The 24,291-nt window shown below is 47.4% G+C and overlaps 1 protein-coding gene across 1 annotated transcript; it reads left to right on the forward strand.

The window, feature by feature from the left end:
• The first annotated feature begins 762 nt into the window (after nt 1–762).
• Nucleotides 763–23,329, forward strand: ANKDD1A (ankyrin repeat and death domain containing 1A). The gene is made up of 15 exons (XM_066635885.1): nt 763–828; nt 4,547–4,654; nt 5,982–6,076; nt 7,159–7,257; nt 10,478–10,582; nt 11,713–11,811; nt 12,834–12,932; nt 13,599–13,697; nt 14,470–14,568; nt 15,487–15,585; nt 16,412–16,510; nt 17,257–17,352; nt 18,635–18,836; nt 19,669–19,800; nt 20,495–23,329. The coding sequence occupies exons 1-15, from the start codon at nt 795–797 to the stop codon at nt 20,554–20,556; spliced, it is 1,527 nt and encodes a 508-aa protein (XP_066491982.1). The 5' UTR covers nt 763–794; the 3' UTR covers nt 20,557–23,329.
• Nucleotides 23,330–24,291: the final 962 nt, after the last annotated feature.

The raw sequence follows: 24,291 nt of genomic DNA on the forward strand, positions 1-24,291 counted from the left end.
AATTGGTATATTATCAGATATGAATCAGTGGTTGAAAACATCAATTTGAAAGAATAGCAGCTATATTAATTACTAACATTGCACTCATATGAGGGGTACAATTTAGAGTCAATGGGGCTTACTCCCAGGAAAGAGTGGATAGGATTGGACCCTATCCAGTTTTTCAATGCAGCCGTGCCAATGAGCCTTGCGCTGCATCCTGTGGTGGGGTCACAGGGTCCTCCTCAAGGTATGGGAACTTGTAGAGCCCAATCCTATGCGTGTCTACACAGAAGTAAGTCCACATGGGGCTTACTCCCAAGAAAGTGTGGCTAGGATTGCCGCCTGCTTCCCTTACCTTGGGGCTGGATTGCGGCTGCACGGGAGCTGGAAAGTTGGAGAGGATTGGACCCTGAGGCTACAGCCCTGTCCACACTTTCCTGGAAGCAAGCCCCATTGACTCTAATGGGACTTACTTCTGAGTAGACATGCCTAGGCTGGGGCTGTGGGTGCTTTGCGCCCCCTCTCGCTACGCCACTGCGCCAGGGGCGAGGCTGCGACCCCCCTTCAGCAGTGCACGTGTCTGTGTGTGCACACACCCGCCTGGGGGCTCCGCGCCCAGCAGCCTGCTGCCCAGGCTATTCTTAGCAGATTTCCCACAAGCCCGGCTGGGGGGAGGAGGAAGAGGATGGCGGAGTGACGTGCCGGCGCCTTCGCCGCAGCCTGCGCGGGGCGGCGGCCAGGTGGGGAAGGGAGCGCGTTCGAATCCTGCGGGCGGAGCCGGGCGCTGCGGGGATGCTCCTCCGGCAGTGAGCATGGAGGACGACCTGGCTTCCGAGGACGACACCTGTAAGTGGGGGGGGGGCCCCGGCTGCCGAGGGGGGAGCATCGCTGCTGGGGCTGGGCTGCGCCAAAGCCAGGCATCTGGCTCGGTCCCCTTCGGCGCCCGGGAGGTGCACCAGCGGCACCTCCCCGGGCTTGGGGGGGGGACATGACCAAGGACCCAAAACCAGCCGGGTCAGAGGAGCTGTCCAGATCAGTGGCGTAGCTTGGGGGGGGGCGAAGCACTCAGCCCAGGATGGCTCCGAAGTGGAGGGACCGCTTGCACGCCTCCCTGCGAGACTGAGTGCTTTGCCCCCTTTGGCTACGCCACCGATCCAGATCGCCGTTCTGTCCTTTGTCAGTGGCGGAGCTGGAGGGGGTGCAAAGCTCCGAGGTTGCAATCCTAGCCACACTTCCCTGAGAGTAAGCCCGCTAGGACTTACTTCTGAGTAGACCTGGTTAGGATTGCGCCCTAAGCCTTGCAGAGAGCGCGATGTGCAAGTGACCCCTCCACCTCCCTTCAGAGCCATTCCGGGTGGGAGGAGCAGGTCGGAGCCATAAGGGCAGGTGCTGCTTCAGGCACCTGCCAAACTTAGTGCTTTGCACCCTCTCTGGCTAAGCCACTACTTGGACCCCCATCCTGCTGGCGGGACTTTCTCCAGAGTAGCCTTCATGCTGCGGCATAAGCTATTTCTCTTTCAGGTGGGATCATGCCCACCCTGGCCTCTACCCAAGTGCTCATGGAGCCATGGGTGCTCTCCACCCAGTGGAAACTTTTCCCATCCGAACTAGCATGCTTTGGAGGGAGGGGGGCAATTGAGCTCGAGCTTGTCTCTCTCAGCCTCAGCAACCTAACAGGGTCGTGGGCGAGAGTCACAAGTGAACAACAGCCCTGCAGTGATGGTGACGAAAAAATCTGGAGGGAAGAGATCAAACATCAAAATTGAACCGCTGGGGGGAAGTATTAAAGCCCCCACCCCTGCCTCAGTTTCAGCCTGTTTCATGTTCAGCTGTCCCGTGTGTTCGTACTCAAGAGTACCAAATTGAGAGCGGGGATGGTGGAGTGGTTTGGAAGTTGGACTGAGACCTGGAAGAGCCAGGTTCATAATCCCACTCAGCCACAAAGCCTCCAGGATGACCTTGGGTCTTGTCAAATTCTCAGCCTTGTCAAATTCACAGAGATGTTGTGAGGACGAAAGGAGGGAAGGAACCATGTACTGAGCTCCTTGGGGGAAGGGCGGTATAAAAATGTGAAAAATAACATAAATTCCCAAAGGTCACATGACATATTAGGTTCGTTTGACCCTTAAAGACTGACCAATTGCCTGGTCTTGTAAGAACCTTCTCTTGGATGCTTTTAAGCATTTGCAGGTTCTCTTGCAATGGACTCTGCTGCCTTCACCTGCTAGATGAGGACCACAGTTCATGCCTCTAGAGAAGTGGGCTGTGGACCACAAAACTTCTGCTGCAATAGTCTTTTCAGGGCCACCAGACCAGATTTTTTAAAAATTCAAATGTGCAATTTTAATTTTTTTTGCTGAGCAAAAAGCACCCCCCACCGCCATATGCCACTTCATGACTTCCTCTTGAAACTCCCATTGGTTGAATTTCCGCCTAACCCATACAAATGCCCCAAATTTAACAAGGAAATCAAGATGGAAACCATTTGTGTCCTGCTACGTAAATCCACTCAGATCAGTCCTCTGTCGGTGCTGTTATTTTTTCGGAAAAGTCTGTTTGTCCTACCTATCGTTTATGTTACGTATAAATGCTGATTGTGGGTCTTGTTAAAGGCAGTGTCAATAAGACCTCTCCTTTCTATGGCTGACAGGCACTTCCTTCTGTAGGCATTTAAGGTTGAATGAAGACTTACTGGAGAAGCGCAGAAGTGTGGAGCAAAAGTGGGTCATGCCCCAAATAACTGGGGACATCACCATTTAAACAAAATGTGAAGGATGCAATCCAGCAGAATCCATGGCACCTCCAAGCATGTAACCACCAAGAATCCATGTAACTGTCAAGACAGTGTCCACCCAGCATCTCAGCTCTGGTTTGAGAGAAATAGGAATGTCACTTTGATGTCACACCCACCCAGGGCTTTTTTTGTAGTGGAATGCACTGGAACTTTTTTTCCCCTCCTCCCTCCTCCCCGCCCCCACCCCGCACTGCTGGCTAGGGAGGGATTGGAACCAGTTCCAAAGCCTGCCTGGGATTGAACTTTGAGGAGTTTTGCAGCCTCAACTGGCCCCCCTTTTGGCAACTGGCAACCAACGTTTATATTTTGCAGCCACGGAGCACCTCCCCACCTAAAATAATAATAATAATAATAATAATAATAATAATAATTTATTCCTCATAGGGATTTGAACCCCTGACCTCTGGCTCCACAGACCAGCACTTTAGCAATTGAGCCATAAGAGCTCTTAGGCTCAAAGTGTTTGGAACTAATACATGAGGCGCTGATAGCCACCAGCTGAGCCCAAGACCTTGTATATTAGTTCTGAACACTTTAACTATAGGCTTTCCTATAGCCCAATGGAGAGAGTTTCCTATAGCCCAATGGAGCACCTCCCCGCCGAAAAAAAATGGGGTGTTTCACTCCAGCTGTGGCAGGAGTGCTTTTGCTATCAGCGAGCTCACACGGGATGGACATGTGTGTGTGTGTCGTTATTGACTACGTCTAGTTGTATCTTATTACTTATTTCTCTGATAAAAAATGGCTTATAAATAAATAAATAAATAAATAAAAGATTAACAAGTTGTGAGTTCCTGCACCTTTTTTTTTTTTTACAAAAAAACCACTGCACCCACCCATTATTTTTTTTCTTTAAAGCACTGAAAGGAGTCCTCTCCTTCCAATTTAGACAATTTAGAGACAATTTGTGGATAAATGAAGCCTGCTTAAGCTCCAGTCTTCTTTCATGTTGATGTTAACCTGACAAATATGCTTGGTTCCATGGGAGCGCATTTGAACATTATGTTCAGAGACCCTTCTTTCCAGCCCATCTCCATTAAAATATGGTTGGCAGGTGCCAGGGATGGGGCCTTCTTAGTAGTGGCACCGCAGTTCTGGAATTTCCTTCCTGAGAAAATCTGACAGGCTCCTTCTTTCTCTGCTTTTGGTGGACTGTGGAAGAAGAGAGACATTTGGGGTGTTGTGTTTGAACCTGCTGAATAGGTTAATGCTGCTGCAATCTGTCTGGTAATTCTAGAGTGATTTTTTTCAAGGTCTTTTAGTATTTTGTATGCCATTTGAAGTGCGTTTTTTGTCAAAAAGATTAAATAATTCAAGGCTCCGGTGAATTCAAGGCACCTGCCCATGAGGAAGCGGTCTGTTGCATCTCCACATGATGAGCATCTCTGCCTTTGCCTGCTGTCAATAAGCTTCTGCAAGGGGCAGAACATTTGGCTGTGATTGGATGCAACTGGGGGTACAAGCAGGTAGCTAAGTAACCTGCACACAGAGGTCCTGGTCTGGTGTTGTTTCTTCCAGTCGAGCTTTTGTTGGGGTAGCCGATCCTTCAGTCACTCCCGGTACAGGCACACAGCAGAATTACACACCCTGAAAGGATGACTGAAGGCTCCAAATGGACTGTGTCAGCCATCTGTTCCATCGGCACACGAACAAAAGCTTGTTGGGCTTTGTCACAGGCACGCAGATTTGAAGTCTGTCTTTTCTTTAGCAAATGGCCCCCTCAAATCCTTAACCCAGCCTTGTGTGTTTTTTATCTTTCCTTCCTCCCAGTGCTTCTTTCAGAAAAAGAGTTCCACGATGCAGCCAGGCGAAATGACACTGGGCGCATGGCTGAGCTGATCAAGAAGGGGGTGGATATCCAAGCCAAGAATAATGTAGGTACTTATTGGAGGGGCTTGTACTCCTACAACATGCCTCCACCTCCCGCAGTTTGAAATCCTTCCTCATAGTACACAAGGAATGGTGCAGTTCTGTGCATTTGGAGCAATAAACAGATTGGGGAAGGCACCCCTTCACACACCATGTCATCTGTTTTGTCAAGTTCTGCGCTGCAAGATGCAAGTTTGGCCTATGGGGATGAGACAGTTTCAGGGAGGAGGAACAGAGGGCTATCAGTAGCTATTAAGCACAAGGGTTGTGTGGACCCTCCATATTCAGATGCAGTCTGCCACCAGATTCCAATTCTTGTGGGACAGGAAGACAGCAGCAAGTGAGGGGATGGACAGAGTGGATAGAGAGATGCTCTTTACACTCTCACATAACACCAGAACCAGGGGACATCCACTAAAATTGAGTGTTGGGAGAGTTAGAACAGACAAAAGAAAATATTTCTTTACTCAGTGTGTGGTTGGTCTGTGGAACTCCTTGCCACAGGATGTGGTGATGGCATCTGGCCTGGACGCCTTTAAAAGGGGATTGGACAAGTTTCTGGAGGAAAACTCCATTACAGGTTACAAGCCATGATGTGTATGTGCAACCTCCTGATTTTAGAAATGGGCTATGTCAGAATGCCAGTGCAAGGGAGGGCACCAGAATGAGGTCTCTTGTTATCTGGTGTGCTCCCTGGGACATTTGGTGGGCCGCTATGAGACACAGGAAGCTGGACCAGATGGGCCTATGGCCTGCTCCAGTGGGGCTGTTCTTATGCTGGTGAGCTTTCCAGAGGCCTCTGGCTGGCCCCTGTGGAGCAACAGGATGCTGGACTCAGAGAAGCTCTGACCAGGTTCTCTGACAGGGCTGCCCCCTTTCATCCTGCCTCACAGGCTGTCTCTTTGCACAGGCCCAGTGAGGGTATTGCTGCTGGGAGCCTGACCATCCCATTCCTGAAAATCCTGGGAGTCCCATTCCTTTTGCTGGGGTCTGTGCTGTAGGCCGAGTGCCTGGACCCAAAGAGTTTCCTGAAGACTGGTACCACCCATGCCTTCCACAGGGTGAAGGTTGTCACTCAGCATAGGAGCACCTGTGTCACCTGCAGAAGAGCCCAGGCCAGTTCATCTCCTGTTGAAAGGAGCAGGCATCAGAAAAGACTTGGCCTGAATCCTGCAGTGCAGCTGCTTCTCAGCAGAGACTCTGGATTGAGCCGAGGGTGTCCAGTGGTCTGACTCTGGCTTGTTTATGCTCTGGCTAAAAAATGCACTGGAGGATATCCTGCTGCGGCTTGCCTTCCTCTTTGTTCTGCTTAATCTCTTCCTTCCCTTCCAGATAGACAGGACCGCTCTCCACTGGGCTGCTGGGGCTGGGCATGAGCAGGCAGTTCGGCTTCTCCTGGAGCATGATGCCTGCGTGAACGATGAGGACAGTGTAAGCGGGGGACGGGGGGACAACGACTGTGGTTGGAATTAATGGGAGACGTGGCTTGCATGTTGCCATTGCTGCCCGGAATGGCCCAAGGGCAGGTGGGAGGGGCCACTTACACGACGCATTGTGGTTTCTGCAGTACTTACCACACTTCCACCCCCGTAACTATGCCACTGACATGACCATCTTTTCATGAAGCAGCTAGTGACCAGAATACCCCAGAAACCAGCCGGTCCACATGAGCCTGCTTGGTTGCGGAGGCTGGCAGCAAAGCTTCCTGGTATACAAGATGGGCTGCCTTAGTGGATGGGCCAAGAGGATGGAGTTCTTCCTTGTTGAGAGCCACTTGGCCTTGCATCTAGTCAGTGGTGTAGCTTGAGGGGGTGCTAAGCACTAAGTTTTGCAGGGAGCCTCACCACATTGTATAAGCAGCCCCTCCCCCTCCTCTCTGGAGCCAGCCACTTGCCTCTGTTTTGCTCCCACTGTCTGGGATACGGAGGGGCCACTTGCATGCTAAGGTGAGGCTCTCAGCAGAACTTAGTGCTTTGCACCTCCTCTAGCTACACCACTGCCTCTGCTCATTGTTGGATGTCTTTTAGGCACTATACACACTTTCCTGGACACCAGGCAATTTCTTTATGAGTAGACAAGCATAGGATCGCGCTCTTAATAACCTTCCTGTTTTCGAGAGCTTTTAATGTACAGTATTGCTCAACATGCACTGCCACTTTTAGTGTGGTCATCTGCTTATTTATTTGCTGGTTGTTTCATTTTATTGCTGCTGCTGGCAGAATTTTATTATTATGTGTGATTTTATTGCATGTTTCTACAGAAAAGCAGGTAGGAATATTAATAATTAATAACAGTAGTAAGAATAGTGATAATAATACCTTCAATAATAATATTTTTTATTAACAGTTAAGCACATAAAATAAGTTTTAAATGTTTGTTTTCAGTCCCCAAATCTGCGGCTTCCTAGAAACGGCCCCTCTCCAGGGAAAAAGAAACAAGGACTTGTGTACTAATTGTCATTTTTTTCCAGAACCAAGATGATGCTTTTTTTCTGTTTTTCCCTGGCTACCCAGTTTGGGATGAACGCTCTTCTCCTGTCCGCCTGGTTTGGCCACCTGCGTATTCTTCAGATCCTCGTCAACTGTGGAGCCAAAATCAACTGTGCCAACAAGGTGGGATCATTTCTTTAGGTTCCTTTTTATGGCCCGCCTGCTGAGGTGTGACGAGGAAAGTTGAAACCTACCCATGTTCTATTTGTCTGCATTATTTCCTGGGCTGATTTTTCAGCTTCTTTCAAGAGCCTATACCTGTTTTAAAAAAACTGCTCTTAAGTGTATTCACCCAGCCTGGTGATTCTAATTGTGCAAATCTGTGGCAACTTCTTGGTCTGGGAGGCCCCCCAACCCTTTGGAGCACTGCAGAGTTTGTACTGCTCCTTTGTTGGCATCCATGACAGTTAAACAGGTTTGAAATGGGTCATGTTTGTAGTGTAGATTTAGCCTAGAATAAATGCAGGTGTGATGCCAATAAAGGTTGTTGTTGAAGTTGAAATCCAGGTGTGAGTCCCACCTGTGGGTGGGCGATATCCAGGTAATCCCTTTGGGACTGGTCTGCTTGACCATGGAGATTGTCCATCCATTTCAGACCATGCCAAGTTGGCTGTGTGGTGGCACAAACTGCCATGTGCTTTATTTAAGCATGTAATCCTCCCAATCCTCAAGGCTTAACAAAACAAAAGCAACATTCATTTATTTATTTATAGCCTTTTTTTCCAAGGAGCTCAGGACGGCATACATGGTCCCCTCTCATTTTTAACCCTCTGAGGCTTACAGAACAACCCTCTGAGGTAGGCATGGCTGAGAGGCTGACCTGGTAAGGTGTCTGACAGAGTGGGAATATGCATGTCGGTCCCCAGCGACACTCTGCCTCTCGCCAGTCGACTACGACAGCAGTGGAAGAGCGCCATCTACAGTAGCTGACTCCACAGGCCAGTCATGGCTCAGCAAGGCCTATAAAGCCTTGGCTTCAAATCTGGCCCATCAGTCTGAGTGTCACTGTGAATGGCAACTGCCACCACCTCAGGTGACTTGTAAGTATTGCAGGTGCTGCAACATGCCACGTAAGCAGCCCCTCCGACTCGCCGTCAGAGTCATTGGGACAGTGATGGCAACAAGCGCCTGCGCATTGCGATCACTGCCCCAGTGGCTCTGATGGTGAGCGGGAGGGGTTGTTTACCAGTGTATTACAGTGCCTGCAATATTTACCATATCATCCCCCCTTTGGCTATGCTACTGGTTCAGAGAGAGCCATCTTGTGATGCTTCCAGAAGTTTCTCCAGCTTGGTTTTAGAGACGTCCCAGCCAGGAATGAGTGAAACCCTTCAAGGACTCCCTGCAGTGTGTAGTCATGTCACCAGCTGCAAAAGTTCCCTAGTGCACAACTGCATCCACTACTAGAGAAAAGATGAACAATTCCTGGATCCTCAGTCCAAAAGCCAATCTGGTTAGGAGATCTAAAAAAGTGATGTGCAGGTGTGGCTGAAGCTGTTTGAGAACCTGCTTGTTCAACAAACTGCAGTGTGTCTCTCCCCCTCCCCCCGATGTTTGCAGTGGCACTGCAAAAAACCTAAACCCTTGTTCACTGCAGCAGGTACGAGCAAGGGATTTGGCAAGGTCTCAAACAGCTTGGGGACCACACTGGCAAGTCGGTCTCTGAGACATTCAGGAATGATAGTGTCTGTAGCCCCAGAGCTGTGGGGATCTTCAGTGTCGGCACTGACTAAGCAGGCAGTGTTTGTTCATGGGGTGAGCCTGCGGTTTGCAAACATTTGCACTACGATTAACGCAAGTCTATCTTATTTCTTATGTGTTATTCTTTAAGAAAGAAGACCTTCAATGATGACTGTAAATGATAAGCATGGACTTCCCCTCATAAGGAGTTTGCTGCACTCAGCCTGACTCTGATGGCTGCACAGGGCAGAGTCAGAAGGGAAGGGCTCGGATGTTCACTAGAAGGGCTCATGACTGCCCTGTTCCTGGAATCCCCATGTGAAATATGTTCATCATCTTCCCCTCCTTCCTCTTGGAAAAAAACGCCTTAAAATCGGGGCTGCTGATGCAATTTGTTTTTTTACTTGTCTGTCTGTCTTTTAATTGCTTTTTTGAAGCTATTGAAGGCAGGGCATTGTTTCAAGTAAAATAACTTATGACCCAGCAAGTCGTTTTGGTGGGCAAGGGGGAGAATCACATGGACAAGGGAGTGGAGGAGTGCTTCAGCCCTCCCCAGTGACTGACTGCTCCTTCCCATAGATGCTGCTCAGGCACCCAGTGAGCTCCAGTTGAGTGGGAGTCCACAGTTAAGTGGGGGCCCACAGTCCTAGTCGAACTATTATACTGCACTGGTTCTCTGAGTTTAGAACAGACCAAAGAACAGATTTATTTAGCCAGCTTATAATTGGTGGAACTCCCTGCCCACAGGATGTGGTGATGGCGCCTGGCCTAGATGCATTTAAAAGGGGATTGAATAAATTTATGGAGGAAATGTCCATCACATTTTACATGGTTACAGGCCATGATGACTATGTACAACCTGCAAGTTACGAAGATAGCCTGTCTCTGAATGCCAGGTGCAAGGGAGTGGCCGCAGGGATCTTGTTGTCGTGAGTGCTCCCTGAGATATCTGGTGGGCCACTGTGAGATACACAAAGCTGGACTAGATGGGCCTTTGGCCTGATCAAGCGGGGCTGTTCTTATGTTAGTTAGCAGTTAGTTAGTTAGCAGGTAGACCACAGCTGCGATACAAGGACATCTGCAAGAGGGATCTGAGGGCCTTAGGAATGGACCTCAACAAGTGGGAAACCCTGGCCTCTGAGCGGCCCGCTTGGAGGCAGGCTGTGCAGCATGGCCTTTCCCAGTTTGAAGAGACACTTGGCCAACAGTCTGAGGCAAAGAGGCAAAGAAGGAAGGCCAGGGAGACAGACCAGGGACAGACTGCACTTGCTTCCGGTGTGGAAGGGATTGTCATTCCCGGCTTGGCCTTTTCAGCCACACTAGACGCTATTCCAGAACCACCTTTCAGAGCGCGATACCATAGTCTTTCGAGACTGAAGGTTGCCAATACAATACAATAGCAGTTGCAGGGAGGGGCAGGTTGCATTATTCAGGGGCTAGATGAGAGCCAGGCAGCCATCAGTTGTTAATCACTGATTTCCAGTTAATAAGCAAAAGCTGATCCCTTTATTAACTACACTCAAAATACTCCTGCGATAAGAATGATCTTATCTAGTACAGCAAAAGCAAAGAGCGGTGGATTAAAGGGTTTCCAAAAGTCAACCTGTTTGGTCTGGGAACTGAATCCTGTCCCCATTTTTGCCTCTGTTTTGTTTTTCCCCAGAACGGTCGCAACCTGCTGCACTGTGCAGCCCAGAGAGGGCACATCAAAGTGATCGAATTCATCATGGAAGACCTGGAGGATGTGCGGCTGGATAAGAAAGACAAGGTGGGTGGGGCGGCAGCGCAGCCGAGGGCAGCATATGTTAAGATGAGGACTAGGGGTCCTGAGATTCTGGGCTCAATAGGGTCTGACCAGCAAGCAGTCAGGTCTTGGGTTAATAACCTAGCCAAGGATGGATAAGAAGCAGATCCAAAGCAGGTGGTGTTGGGCCTTCAGAGGTGGAGAGATCATGGCAGGCCAGGCGAAGAGTCTGTGGGAATATGAGGGAGGCAGGAGGGGGCAGCCTTTGTGAATGCTCAGCTTTCTCAAACTGAGGAACTAAACCTGAGGCAACAACCAGAGAAGGTGAGTAGGCCCCTCTTGGTTCTCCCCATCCCCTGACTGGGCTAATTAGAAGGAGCCTCTTTGGTCATTGCCAAGGAGGCCCTATGGCACAGCAACCATTCTTTCTGCCTGCCTGCCTCTCCAGGGGCTCAGAGAAGAGGCAAGAGGCTGTGGCTGCTGGGGGACCTTGGGTCGAGACAGCTCCCCAACCACAGCCTCACGTGAACTTCAGTACAGGTGAACAAGTTGTCAGTCCAGAGGCAGCAGGCAAGTGAGGCACACAATTCTAGGGGTCACCTACTTTGACAAATGACTTTGATGCCTGAGTCATGGAGTTATGCCTGAGGCAGGAGTTATGCCTGAGTTATGTTATGCTAAATCATGCCTGAGGCAGGAGTTATGTATGGGCAGCAGGGCCCCTGTGAGATGAGCTACAAAGCACAGTTGTAGTCAGTATCTGTATGGTACTAGATAGGAGTCAGAATCGGCCTAGTAGTTCCTCTAGCCTGAGAGACTAATGAGCCTCTGAGTTCTCCTGTGCAAGAAATGTGCACATTTTGCACTTCTCCTTAGTGGCTCAGAATGAATGTTGACTGTCAGTGGCAATCACGAGGGGTGCAGTCCCCCTCTCCAAGATTGGCTGGGAGTGTCCAGGAACCAGCACCAGTCTCCAGGTAACCACTGAGAGCAATCCAGGAGATTTCAACAAAGCCTCTAGGGAATTTCTGATATACATCATGTTAGGGAAACAAATCTTGAAAGAACAGTTTCACCTGGAGCTGGCTGCCCCAGCAGTTGTGGCATCGGTGGCTTTGCCTGCTGCACTTACCTGTGCCTTGTTTCTCTCCAAGATGGACAGGACCGCATTCCACCTGGCTGCAGAAAACGGGCAACTGGAGGTGGTGGAGTTCCTGATCCATTTAGGTTGTGTTCACAGCATCAAAGACAAGGTATGATGTGGAAGAGGGGTGGGTGCCCCCTTCTCTGTGGAATGGCTGCTGTTCCCAGGGTCTTCTGGACTCTGCCTCCACTTAGTCCTTCAGCCAGGCTGGCCTTAGATTAATGGTTCTTGGGCAGTCACCATCCCTAATTGCCCTGCCCACTGGGTCCCCACCAGTGGCGTAGCTAATGAACGTGTAGCCCGGTGCAGAGCTCAAAACGATGCCCCGGAAGTGTTGTCACAACCGGAAGTGACATCACGTCTGGGCTTTTTAAAAAGTGCAGATTGGGGGGGGGAACCTACCTCCTCCCCCCTGCAGTTCACCACTCACTTGATCTGCCACCTTCCCCCAGCCAGTGGCATAGCTAAGGTATCTATCTACTACCTGGGATCAAAGAAGATTTTGTACCCTCCCCAAAACAAAATCAAATTTAATTAAGTAGATAAATAAATAAAAAGTGTGCTCCTTATTGGTTAGAGACACTGTGTTGGAGTGATGAGGGACTGTTATTCCCTCCCTGCTAAATATAAGACAAGCACCACTTGAAAAAGTGCCTTTTTACCAGTTAGCAGGACTAGCTGTTTTATGATACATGGAAATGAGAGCTGGCTCTTATTAACACCATATTGGTTCCATGCTGTATCATAATAACATCTCATTGGCTTTCAGAACAATCAGTCTCTTAGGTCAGTTTTGAGTTAAAGAAATCCACGTTTTGTTCCTTAAGAGAGTTGTGTTTTTGTTTTCTGGTTAATTGACCATAACTTTTGATAGAATAGAGATATTCTAATGTGGTTTGTTTCATTGCATTCTGGGGTAAATTACCTTTCCAATGATATGAAACATGATGGTATTATTCATACATACCAAGATTTTCACAATTTTGGCCACTAGTGTCAAGCTCAGCTTGTTGCCCCCCTAAAGCTTGTTGTCCGGTGCAACTGCTACCCCCTGCACCCCCTTAGCTATGCCACTGGTCCCCACTGGGTCCTCTCTTTCCCTCTTCCTGATCCTGCCATGTTGCTTGGCAGGAAAAGAACACGGCCCTCCATTTAGCTGCCAAGAATGGTCACACAGAAGTGCTGCAGAGGCTGGTAGACATTGGAATGTCTCTTGAGGATAAAAATACAGTAAGTAGGAAAAAAAAGTCTGAAATTGTTTTCTCTTTGGGGAGCGCTTTAAGCTCCACCCCAGCCCTTTTGCCCTGAACAGGAACATCTACCACCACCTCTTGGCCACAGCAGGTGTTGATCACACAGCTGCACTTTCTGGCCTCTGGCCAATGCTAGACCCCCAACTCCAACTGTAACCATCTCTTTGCCAACACAGCCTCCCACAACTGTGGGAAAGTTTCCTGCTCTCCGAAGCAACTCTGCCTGGTCTCCCAACCCTGCCTGTCGTGTCTGGTGCTCCCTTCCAGAGAAGCTGCATGGTGCAATTTCCCCAGGAAACCTGGACTCACATCCTTTGGTCCCCAGTCCAACCCAAAATGAAATGAACTGCACTTCTTCACGTTCATCTCTTGTTCCTCTCCCTTCTTTGCTTCGCTATGGTCTTTATCCATACGATAAAGACATTTCCATGCACACACACACACTATCAACATTTATACTGCAAGCTCCTTGGGGCAGGAACCTCTTTCCTTGCCTGTGTCACTTTGTAAAGCGCCGTGTACATTGTTGGCCCAGTACTGGCACAGATCAGAAGCCAAGTCTTTCCTCTGCTCCCAGTGAGGCACCTTGTTGTTGCCCACAGAATGCAACAATGGGGGTCTCTTTCCCCTTCTGCCTCCTCAGGAAGGTTTGACTGCATTGCACTTGGCAGCTGAAGGGGGACATTGTGACTGTGTGAAGCTCCTCCTGGAAAGTGGCCATGGTGTGAATGCCCAAACTCAGGTAAGTGAGCTTTGTGGAAAGCTGTTGTTCATCTCCTTTGCTGTGTAGGAAAGGTGGCTAGGGAAACATTTGAAGTAGCTAATAAGAAACTAATTAGACATGTCTTGGTGCTTCTGTGTCTGGAACTCCCAGTGTCCTTTCTCCTGTTTAACCCCCCCCCCCCAAAAAAAAAACCACATTGGAGGTTAACTTAGATCAGGATCATGAGGCAGAGGAGGAAGCTGAAGCCTTTGTTCCTGTGCTGATTCCCTAATTTTACCCCTCCCAAGTTAGTATTATTAATTGTGGAGGGGGAAACCTATTGATCAATCTGCACTTGTTAAGTTTTCCCTTTCCAATTAATAGCAGCTTGGTAGAGGGGTGGATTTGAATCAGGGCTACAGTAGGGGGAAGGGCTATGACCCTCCCCCATTGCACTGCATCTTGATCCAAATTCTGGGCTGCACCACTGCTTTCTGAGGACATTGGGAGATGCCAGATACAAGGGAGGGCACCAGGATGAGGTCTCTTGTTATCTGGTGTGCTCCCTGGGGCATTTGGTGGGCCGCTGTGAGATACAGGAAGCTGGACTAGATGGGCCTATGGCCTGATCCAGTGGGGCTGTTCTTATGTTCTTATGGAGTTGGAGAAATCCCTCATCACATTTAGTCTGGCCCTTAACAATCCAGTTTTTTTGCTGATCTAGTTGGGGCTGCATGGATCGTTCCTGTATTATTGCCTGTTGAATGACAAACCACACTTCTTCACATTTTTCTCTCCCTCTCTCACACAGAAAAAGATGACCTGCCTTCATTATGCTGCACTGAATGGCTATGAAGACATGGCCAGAATCCTCCTTGAGGCAGGAATCCAGACAGATGCACTGAATTATGTAAGTGGCTCATTCAGTCAGTCCACACCTGGAACATTTTTGCACCTCTGGACAGAAGCAGGAGAACTGATCAATCCTGTCAAACTGGGCTGCCTTTGTATGTTAAGAAAGTCTGAAGACAGGCATTTGGCTACCTGATTCAAGTCGCTTTGTATAATTTCACCTCTGCTGTCCTTCAATGTCACCAGGGCCTTTGTGTTCCGTATTTCTGATTCTCTTGTTCTTGATTGACTATGAAGGGCCTGTAGTTCAGTGATGGGGCAGACTTGGTGGGCAAGCATTCTTGGGTTCAATTCTTGGCTGCTCTAGTTTTAAAAGTAGCAAGGCTGGAACCTGCGACCAGAGGACAGTGATGGCCCCAGAAAAAAAGATACCGAAGACATGGAAGGCACAAACCCCATTTTGGGGAGCAGCAGGTTTGGTCCCACGTGTTAGATTTCAAAAGAGTAAGGATTGTATAGTTCATATTAGCATTCCGTCCTAAAAATGTATCTTCCCTGAGGGAAATCCTATTGGAAATAATGGAGTTCTCCTCCCCACTCCAGTTCCATGAGTGATAGATTGCGTGATCCCACAGGGAACTGTTCTTGCTATATATTGATTGGGGATAATGGTTATTACCACTTTTCAACAACAGCAATAATAAAACAAAAAAGCACTCTGAGTATATAAAAAGTACCTTTCCTCCATATAACCACAGGGGCCAGCAATGGAAGGAGATGGCTAGGGGTGATCTCCCTCCTCTTTGCCTGTGTTCTGTCTCTGAGTTCTCAGTCCTGGCACCCATTTTTAGTGCCAGAGCACCGTATTGGAGCATTTTAAAGCCCCAGTGTACTGAGTGCTTCATATGCTTGAGGGAGAAACCTTAACACAGTACAGAATACAAAAGCATTTCATTAACCCTGCATCTTTCTGCAGCAAAACGCATCAGCTATGCATATCGCCGTCCTACAGAACTACCCGGCCATCGTTAAACTCCTCATTGACGCCGAATGCGACCTGGATGTCCCTGACAATGTAAGACTTTAGCTATGTTTACCAGCTACAGTACCAGCCCTGTACCTACTTGGATGTACAGCTCAAGTTGCTTTATGAAACGACTGCAGGGGCTGCATAAAAGGAGACACTAACTAGTAATGGAGAACTCTAATGTAATGTAATGTAATGGAGTTCTCTATGGAGAACTCGTGCAAGGAAAGCGCCCTACAGGTAGACCACAGCTGCGATACAAGGACATCTGCAAGAGGGATCTGAAGGCCCTAGGAGTTGACCTCAACAAGTGGGAAACCCTGGCCTCTGAGCGGCCCGCTTGGAGGCAGGCTGTGCAGCATGGCCTTTCCCAGTTTGAAGAGACACTTGGCCAACAGTCTGAGGCTAAGAGGCAAAGAAGGAAGGCCCATAGCCAGGGAGACAGACCAGGGACAGACTGCACTTGCTCCCAGTGTGGAAGGGATTGTCACTTCCGAATTGGCCTTTTCAGCCGCACTAGACGCTGTTCCAGAACCACCTTGCAGAGCGTGATACCATAGTCTTTCGAGACTGAAGGTTGCCAACAAACTAGTTATGTAATAGCAGGAGCAAAAACTATTATTGGCTAACAATGGAAAACATAGAAACATAAAATGTAAGATTTGGAAGGGACTTTGGAGGTCATTAGATCCTACCCATCTGGGATATTGGGGTGGGGAGATGAGAGAGTGGCTCGTCTGAGACCACCCACTGAGTTTGTGACAGGTACAGGTTTTGAACTGGAGGCTTCCTGCATGCACAACTTGTCCTACTGAATGACAGCCCTTCCCTCAAACTGTATCTGCTTGTTAATGCCGCCTCCCTCTTTTCCCAGAGGCAGCAATGCCCCCTCCACATTGCTGCAGAACATGGAAGACAGGACATTGCCGAGATGATCCTTATCGCTGGGGTCAACTTAAAATTAACTGACAAGGTAGATAATCCTATTGCAGAAATCCTGTGTATGTGTGCTTGCGTGTCTGTGTGTGGAGTGTACCTGGTTTTAAATCCTTCTCTTTGTCTGCCTGTGGTGAGGGGTTTTGAGAAAAAACTTTGGTCAGATTGGGTCACTCGTATGGTGACAAACAAGTACTGCATACATAAAAAAATGTCCTGGACCAGCAGACAGAGAGGCTCCCATCATATAGTATATACAGTACAGCTGCCTTCTTTGAAGTCAGACCAAGAGCCTCTGATTCATTGCTGCTTATGCTGGCTGCTGGTGGTTCCCTGGGGTTTGGGGCTGGGGAGTTCTTTCTGGGAGATGTTACTAGGGACTCAATTTGGGACCCTCTATATGCAGATTAGGGCTGTGCAACTGAGCTACAACCACTTTAGCTGCAGGGATTTCAGAAAGTGGTCCAGGAAATTCTCTCCCCTTTCCAAAATCATGCGAGAACCCCATTTTCATGCCTCTGCTCAAACAATGTTTTGGGAGCTCATTCCTGCAAGCTTCTCTCTCGTTGTATTAGTTGAAAAGCATCAGTTTTAGAAAACTGATTACAAAGCTGGGGAGATATTTTGTGCATCCCCCATCAGTGGTGAGCTGTGGGCACTCACGAGATGCCAAAAGTCAAATACTGTAATTACAGCACATTAATTTAAGAAGGAAGTGGTACATCCATTTTTCTAAACATGTGTGATCACGGTGTATATTCTCACTTTTCCTTTTGATTTCAGCAAGGAAAAACATCCCTGGCTCTCGCTGCCCGCAGCAACCACATCACCACAGCAGATATGATCATCAAAGCAGATAGATTTTACAAGTGGGAAAAGGTAGGTGGGCATCTTTACCTGCCATTCCAGATCTTTAAAGGCAGCCTTTAGTACAGTAGCGGGCAAAAAGTTGATCTTTTTGCCCGTTACCAGTTGACCTTTGAGTGATTTGCAAAGGGCTTCTAATTCCCAACTGTTTAACAAAGGCAAGTAAAATTGCAAGATGAACAACATTTTCTGCCAAGGCTGGCCTTGTGCTTGTTGTGCCACAGCTCCTCCCCACTGGGCCTTGTGCCCACTTAAGGCTGATTAGTTTCCCTTGTTAAACTCACAAGTGCAGCAAGCAAAAGTCAGAGTCAGGTCCCAGTCCAATAAATGCAGATTGCCAACTCACAGTCCAAAGTCAATATGCCGAGTCACAGTCCAAGGACAAAGTCCAAGTAAGCCAGGTCAGGTCTCCTCTGGGTCAGGTAGCCTCTCCCTCTGGGTCAGGGTAGCCTTTGGTCCTTCTGAAGCTGCCTTTTATCCTTGGATGTCTCATAATCCAAAATGCATCTCAGCTGTGAGCTACCTTGTTAAGTCCAAATTAGGCTCAGCTGTCCATTCAGAGTCCCATCAAGATCAAATGAAGCTCAGGTGTCCATCAGAGTCCCATTGGCCTTGATTGATTACAGCTGTGGAGCCAGCCCTGCCCTTCCCAGAGCTGTCAACCAGCTGTCAAAACATGGAATCACTGTCAACACATCATCCACCTGATGATCTTCTGATCTTCCATTACAGTGCTCATTGCTTCTCTCTCAGCCTCCTGTGAAACAGGAACATGAATTGCTCAAACCAGGTCTTTGGTTCGTTCTGCTGGCCAGTGTTGGAGTTTTGTGAGAGAATATCTGTAGTAACTTGAGTGTGGACCTGTACTTGTACGTACATGCCAGTACGTACATGCTGATTAGTTGCAAAACATTCAGTAACTGACTCTGCCCATGAGCTACCATTTTGGCTCTTCCCCCAACGCTTACATACCTACTTTGGGTTGGTGGGTCTGATTATCCTAGTTAAAAACAAGCAGATCTGACAAGTGTAACCATCTCTGCTCTAAAATTCTTTCCATAACTTCATCCAGAGCAGAAGCAAAGGATTGGAATATCAATACAATAAGAGCAGAATGAAGGGAATCTGTTCATCTTTATTTGTAATGTATGAATTGGTAATGAGAGAGCTCCCTGCAAAGAGAGTTCAAGTCCTCTGCCTTTACTAGAGTGATATTCAGATGGTACGAAGTTCTGTTAACAAAACAAAAATCAGTCTCTAGTTAGCAATGAAACAGACCATGACCTTTTTGCAGGATAATCTGAACAGTGATTCCGACTCTTGGGTAGCCAAGCACTTGACATTCAAGCAGGACCACCGAATGGAGACAGAGCACATCCGCTCTGTCATCTGGAGGCTTGCAACCAAATACCTCAAACCCAGTGAGTGGAAGAAGCTGGCACATTACTGGAAGTTCACGGAGGCACATATCAGGGCCATTGAACATCAGTGGGCAGGTAATAATAATAAATAATAATAATACAGGTATTTCTGTACCGCCTTTCTTGGTCCTCAGATTTCTCCTTAGACTTCATTCAAGGCGGTTTACATAGGCAGGCAAATTTAAATCCCCATAGGGATTTTTACAATTGAAAGAAGGCTCTATCTTTCAAGAGCTACAACAATTCAGATGTTTCGTTCTGATCTGGCCGCACATTCTGGCCTCTGGAAACAGCTCAGAGCAGATGGAATAACTCGGCTCAGCTTGTCAGCTGCTTCAAGGTCACACGGTGCCGGTGGCCTCGAACTGGCAACCTTCGGATGTTATCTTCAGGCAAACGGAGGCTCAACCCTCTAGACTAGATCTCCTGCCCTATGAGTCATGCTAAGGTATATGAGTCATGCTAAGCATCCTCTCACCCATTTCTGATTGCTGGAGATATTTCCCAGGACTGCATACCATTAGTGGCCAAGGGAGCTTCCTAGGTAGTTGTCAGTCATCCATAGCTGCAGGGTTTGACATGCGAGGGGGTTGGGAGTATAGAGCCAAATGCCCTTTGTGTTCTGCTGCTGTTTGTTCTAGAACAGTAGTTCCCAAACTACATGCCTGAAAAGGATTGCATGGATTCTGTTAGTTATACTGTTGCAACTCCTGACCACTTTTCATTTTAAAAAATAGTAGCCTAGCAGGGGAGGGTGTTGTTTACTGCTTGGATCAGAGCTTCAGCAAGGGGAGTTAACCTTTTCTTTTCGTGCCTGTTCCCCAATTTAAACCCCTCTAGCCCCTAGTGCACCTGCCATGAGGTGAAATGATGCTCTCCTGTCTGTGTCCCATGTTCCCATTTCCAGGCACTAAAAGCTACCGAGAACATGGTCATAGGATGCTGCTCATTTGGCTTCATGGTGTGATCATGGCAGGAGAAAATCCAATCAAAGGACTGTATGAAGGCCTGGTGGGCATTGGGAGGAGAGATTTAGCAGGTGAGAAGCCTACCTCCATAGTTATTTGAGTCAATCACTTGTAGTCATCCTCCTTCCAGCTACAGCAGCTCCCACACATCTGTGTCAGTTTAATAACCTCCTGCAATCTTGAGCAAAGAAAGTTAATCCTGCTTAGGTCCCACTGATTGCAACCTTGCCACACTTACCTGTGGTCTGATCACATCAAGGTTCATTTATTGTCATGTGGGACACACGTGCTCAGACTGCTCTGATAGATCTATCAATCCTACATACAGTAGCAAGGCTGACTAGGGGGTCTCACAAGGTAAACACGTTACATATAATGCAAAATCCTCACTGACTTCTCGTAGTGTGTTTTCAAGTGCAGTTCACAGTGCTAGCTTGCATCCTGTGAAACCCTGAATGACCTGGCCCTGCTTCTTCCTGTGTGAACCTGCCTGTTTACTTAGTTTGACTCAGGATACTCTTCTTCAGATCTGCCTCACCCAGTTAGGTGACGAGGCTTTGTCTCACTTCTGGAATTTCCTGGGCCAAGAACCACTCAATGCCAGCTTTTAGGCACGAAGAGAAAACCACCTATTCCTGGTATCTTTGCTTCCTTCTTAGTTTCTTGTATATATTTATACCCCTCTTTCCCCCCACCCTCCCTTAAGTTTGGCTAATGAGGGTGGCTCTCAAGACAATAAATCTACAATTTTTATTTTAAAAACAGAAAGCATCAGGAAGCAAGCAAATGCAGACCCTGGTTCTCCAAGAAGATGTACTGCAATGTGATCCTTGAAAAAGGACAGAAGCCCCATGTGTGCTGCTGCTTCAGAAGCCACCCAGGAACTAAAGGATTTGAAACTATTGGCCAAAAGGTCTCTATGATTCTCTTTAAGGGCTCCTAGTCATCTCAAATGGCAATATTTTCCACTCCAGATCAGGTAAACGCAAGACGTTCAACCACCAGTCCTAGTCACAGAAATGCACTCTTACAGAAAAGTGGCTACTTGCTTTTCTGTTTCCTCAAACATGGATACCAGGAAGGGAAACATACATCTTGTTATTTTTTTAGATGAAGGCTGCAGTCTTATACTTACTAATACTGAAATCAACAGAACTTACTTCTGAATATATGTGGTTAGGAGCAGACTAAAGGGCAAGTATTTACCATGTTTCTAAAAACAGGAAAATCTCACTGTGAAGTCAGGAACCGCTGCAGTTCTTTTGTGGCTACCTGTTCCTCCAGTATGGTAGCCCAGATGCAACCACAGGAAAAAGGTCATACCTGGAAGGAATCTCCTGATTGCATCTCATGTTTCATTATGGACGAGTGCATTTATGAAGACTTTTTGTAAACTGTGCAAAAACAGATATCGCCAACCAGAGTCCCATGATCCATGTTTACAGTGTAACTTGTTTACATCACATGTCTGTACCTGCTCTTACTTTTCTAATGGTTTTTATTTATGAACTGGTTGAAGGTGCATGCTTTACCCAGTCCACCCAATCCTCTCCTCATCCTGCCTACCCACCCAAGCAGGATTCCTAGCTCACCACCTTCCTTTTTCTACAAAACACCATGGGTCCAACCTAGCCACATTTTAAACTTTTTTAAGCATACAGGCTGTTGCAATGCATTGTGCATAGGGCTGCCCTGGAAGACTACCCAGAAATTGCAGCTTGTTCAAAACACAGGTGCTCGGCTTCTCAGTGGGGCTGGTTGAATGGGAAAAGCTCTTGCCCCTGTCAAAACAGCTCCATTGGCTCCCAGGGCATTTCCAAACACAATTCGAGGCACTGGTGCTGACTTTTCAAGTCCTACACAACTCAGGGCCTAGGTAGCTGAAAGGGTGGTCACTTTCCTGCTCATGAACTTGCCCTTCCACAGTCCTTGTCCAGGTGCTCCTAACCTCAGGTGGCAGGTAGGTGACAACTGGAGAGAGGGGCTGTTCTCAATGGTGGCAGCTGTTTATCAACACTCTTCCCCAGGGAATCTTTGATGTCAGCACACTTTTCTTCTCCCAAAGCCTTTAAACCAAAATTTCAAATGCTTAATCCCTGGTTTAACACTGCTCTTTCTGTTCTTGTCCTGGTCTTGTTTTATCCATGTTAAACACAAGAAAAGAGAACTTTGATCAGTTCCTTCTCTGCAGAGGCATGGAGGGAATCTTGGAATCACTTGCTTTTTAAATCTTCATTGACTCCAAAGGTGATTGACAGCAGTCTCCTGAGCTAGGTAATGGGGTGCTCCCCTTCCACTGGTGTTTACTGCTCCGGCAACATGTGAAACTGCATGCTGCTGGAGTGCCAGCAGGAAGGCCAGAGCTTTCCCTCACACAATGCAGCAGCAGAAAAATGGACATAAGGTGACTGGGGGAAAGCAGATTGAGTCCAGGAAGGGGGCAGCAGAAGCAGCTACTGAATCCTAACCCCTTCCTAGACCAGATCCCATGGCACAGGTCCATGTGGACCAGAACCAGCTATTTAGCTAGCACAGGTCTGAGTAGACCCTCCTCCCACCCCACACTGGTGGGAGGAGGAAGCAATAGGCTTGGGCTCTGAGTCAAGCTTGAACTTAAAGGTGCTTATCATCTGGTTGGATCATGATCTAGATTTTTAGCTGCATTTGACCATTTCCCTTTAGCTAGACTTTTGTAACTGCAGAAATGATGCAGCAAGACACCCTTCGGCACAAGATGCCCTTCCAGTGGTGCAGGAACAGACTCTAGCTGGAATCCTATACACACTTACTTGGGAGTATGTCTTATGGAATTCAAAGGAACTTAATTCCGAATAGACATGCAGAAGATTGTGCTCTAAGTCGGGGGTCTCCAAACTTTTTGGCCAGAGGGTGCATCAAATATCTGGTGTGGTGTGGAGGGCCAGAAAAAAAATTTAAATATAAAATTTAAATAAATAAGAAATGGAACTTAGATGAGTGAATAAAAGGGCTCATTTATTCAACCTCTCTGGCCCTCAGAACACCCTCCAGAATGTTCAGTTGAGTGGGCCAGAGGCTTTCAGGTACAAGAGGTTGGCCGCGGGCCGGAAAGAGGCTTGCTGCAGGCCACATCTGGCCCCCAGGCCAGGGTTTGGAGACCCCTGCTCTAAGTCATCAGCAACTTTTCTGAAATGCGTGAAGCAGCTGATGTAACAACTCACTTCCCCACATGAGAATGGAGATTTCAGGTAAACTACCAGGTTGCTACTGTTGTGGTTATATTAATTCTTGATTAGTTAAATGGACCATGTTTCTGGAGGGGCAGCTAACTTAACCCTTACAAAATCGTGGGGGGGGGGGAGGTATTTGAGGTAATACTGTACTGCATACCACGTTGAAGAAAAAAACTGTTTTACAATCAAGCCAGTATTTTTGTAATTCATGCTAACCTCTTATTTTATACACCTTAGCTACGCACCTGGAGATACGTAGCCTTTCTTCCTCAGCATAAAGATAGCTAAAAGGGATGGAGATAAAACCGATGCTATATGGACAGGCAGTCTTGGCTTCAAGGCTGCCATGTTGACTTTGGTCAACTGTTGTCATAGTCACCTGTTTGTATTGACTGACAAAGTTCATTTTTCTTAAATTTGGCATTGTTTTTGTATTTTTTAAAAATCTGTTCTCAAATAAACTACTTTTCCCTTAAGTAATTTGTTTTAATTGAGTAAAACCTTTGTGTCACCAGATCCTGGTATCAAAGTGAAAGACTTGGGGATGTCCAATGATCCAAATCACTGTAGAACAGTGGTTCCCAAAATATGGGTTGCCAAACGGTGATGGAAAAGTTCAGGGAACTAATTGCCTCAAGCCCTGAAGTTACTGAAAAATCAGATGCAGTACTGTAGCTGCTAACTGCCCTACAAGGAGCTGAGCTCCTGAAGTTTGCAAGTGTGTGTGTATGTGTGCACACGCACGCGTGCGCGTATATATATATGGAGATAAATATTTGAGGGTCTTTTCTGGTTATTACTTATAAATAACATTTCTTTCAAGATCTCCCTTTTTTAAAGTCTGGTAAACCTAGGTGGGTTCCAATCGAATGTTTTAAAAAGTGGGTCCCAGTGCTTAAAAGTTTGGGAACCACTGCTGTAGAATATTGTGGATGAGCTGCAGTGTGTATCCCCCTTCTCTTCCTCCTCACTGCATGGGGGAAGAACAGCTTCTTCTTTGGGTTTTGAATAATCGGCAGTTTCCTATTGAGTCACTAATTTGGGAAAGATTCTTCTATTCCAAATGTAGTTAGTTAATAAACTAGAATCTGCCACCATGGTTTATTCTAAACAATTAGAACAAACCAGCATTTCCCTCAAGTTCAGATTTAACAGGAAATTGGTTTATTCAAAACAAAAAATGGAAGGCTTTCAATCCCCCTTTGAAAATGAAGGGGAGGAAAATGGACAAGCTTGTTCTGGCTCATTCGCAATCTAAAACATGGTTTTGGTGTTTTGCTAAACGTACATTATATTGGAGGTTTAATTCATGTATACAGCTACAAAGGCTGACCAGTCACCATATGCACT

The sequence above is a fragment of the Tiliqua scincoides genome, chromosome 8 (genome assembly GCF_035046505.1).
Source record: "Tiliqua scincoides isolate rTilSci1 chromosome 8, rTilSci1.hap2, whole genome shotgun sequence".
In the NCBI taxonomy this organism is placed as follows: domain Eukaryota; kingdom Metazoa; phylum Chordata; class Lepidosauria; order Squamata; family Scincidae; genus Tiliqua; species Tiliqua scincoides.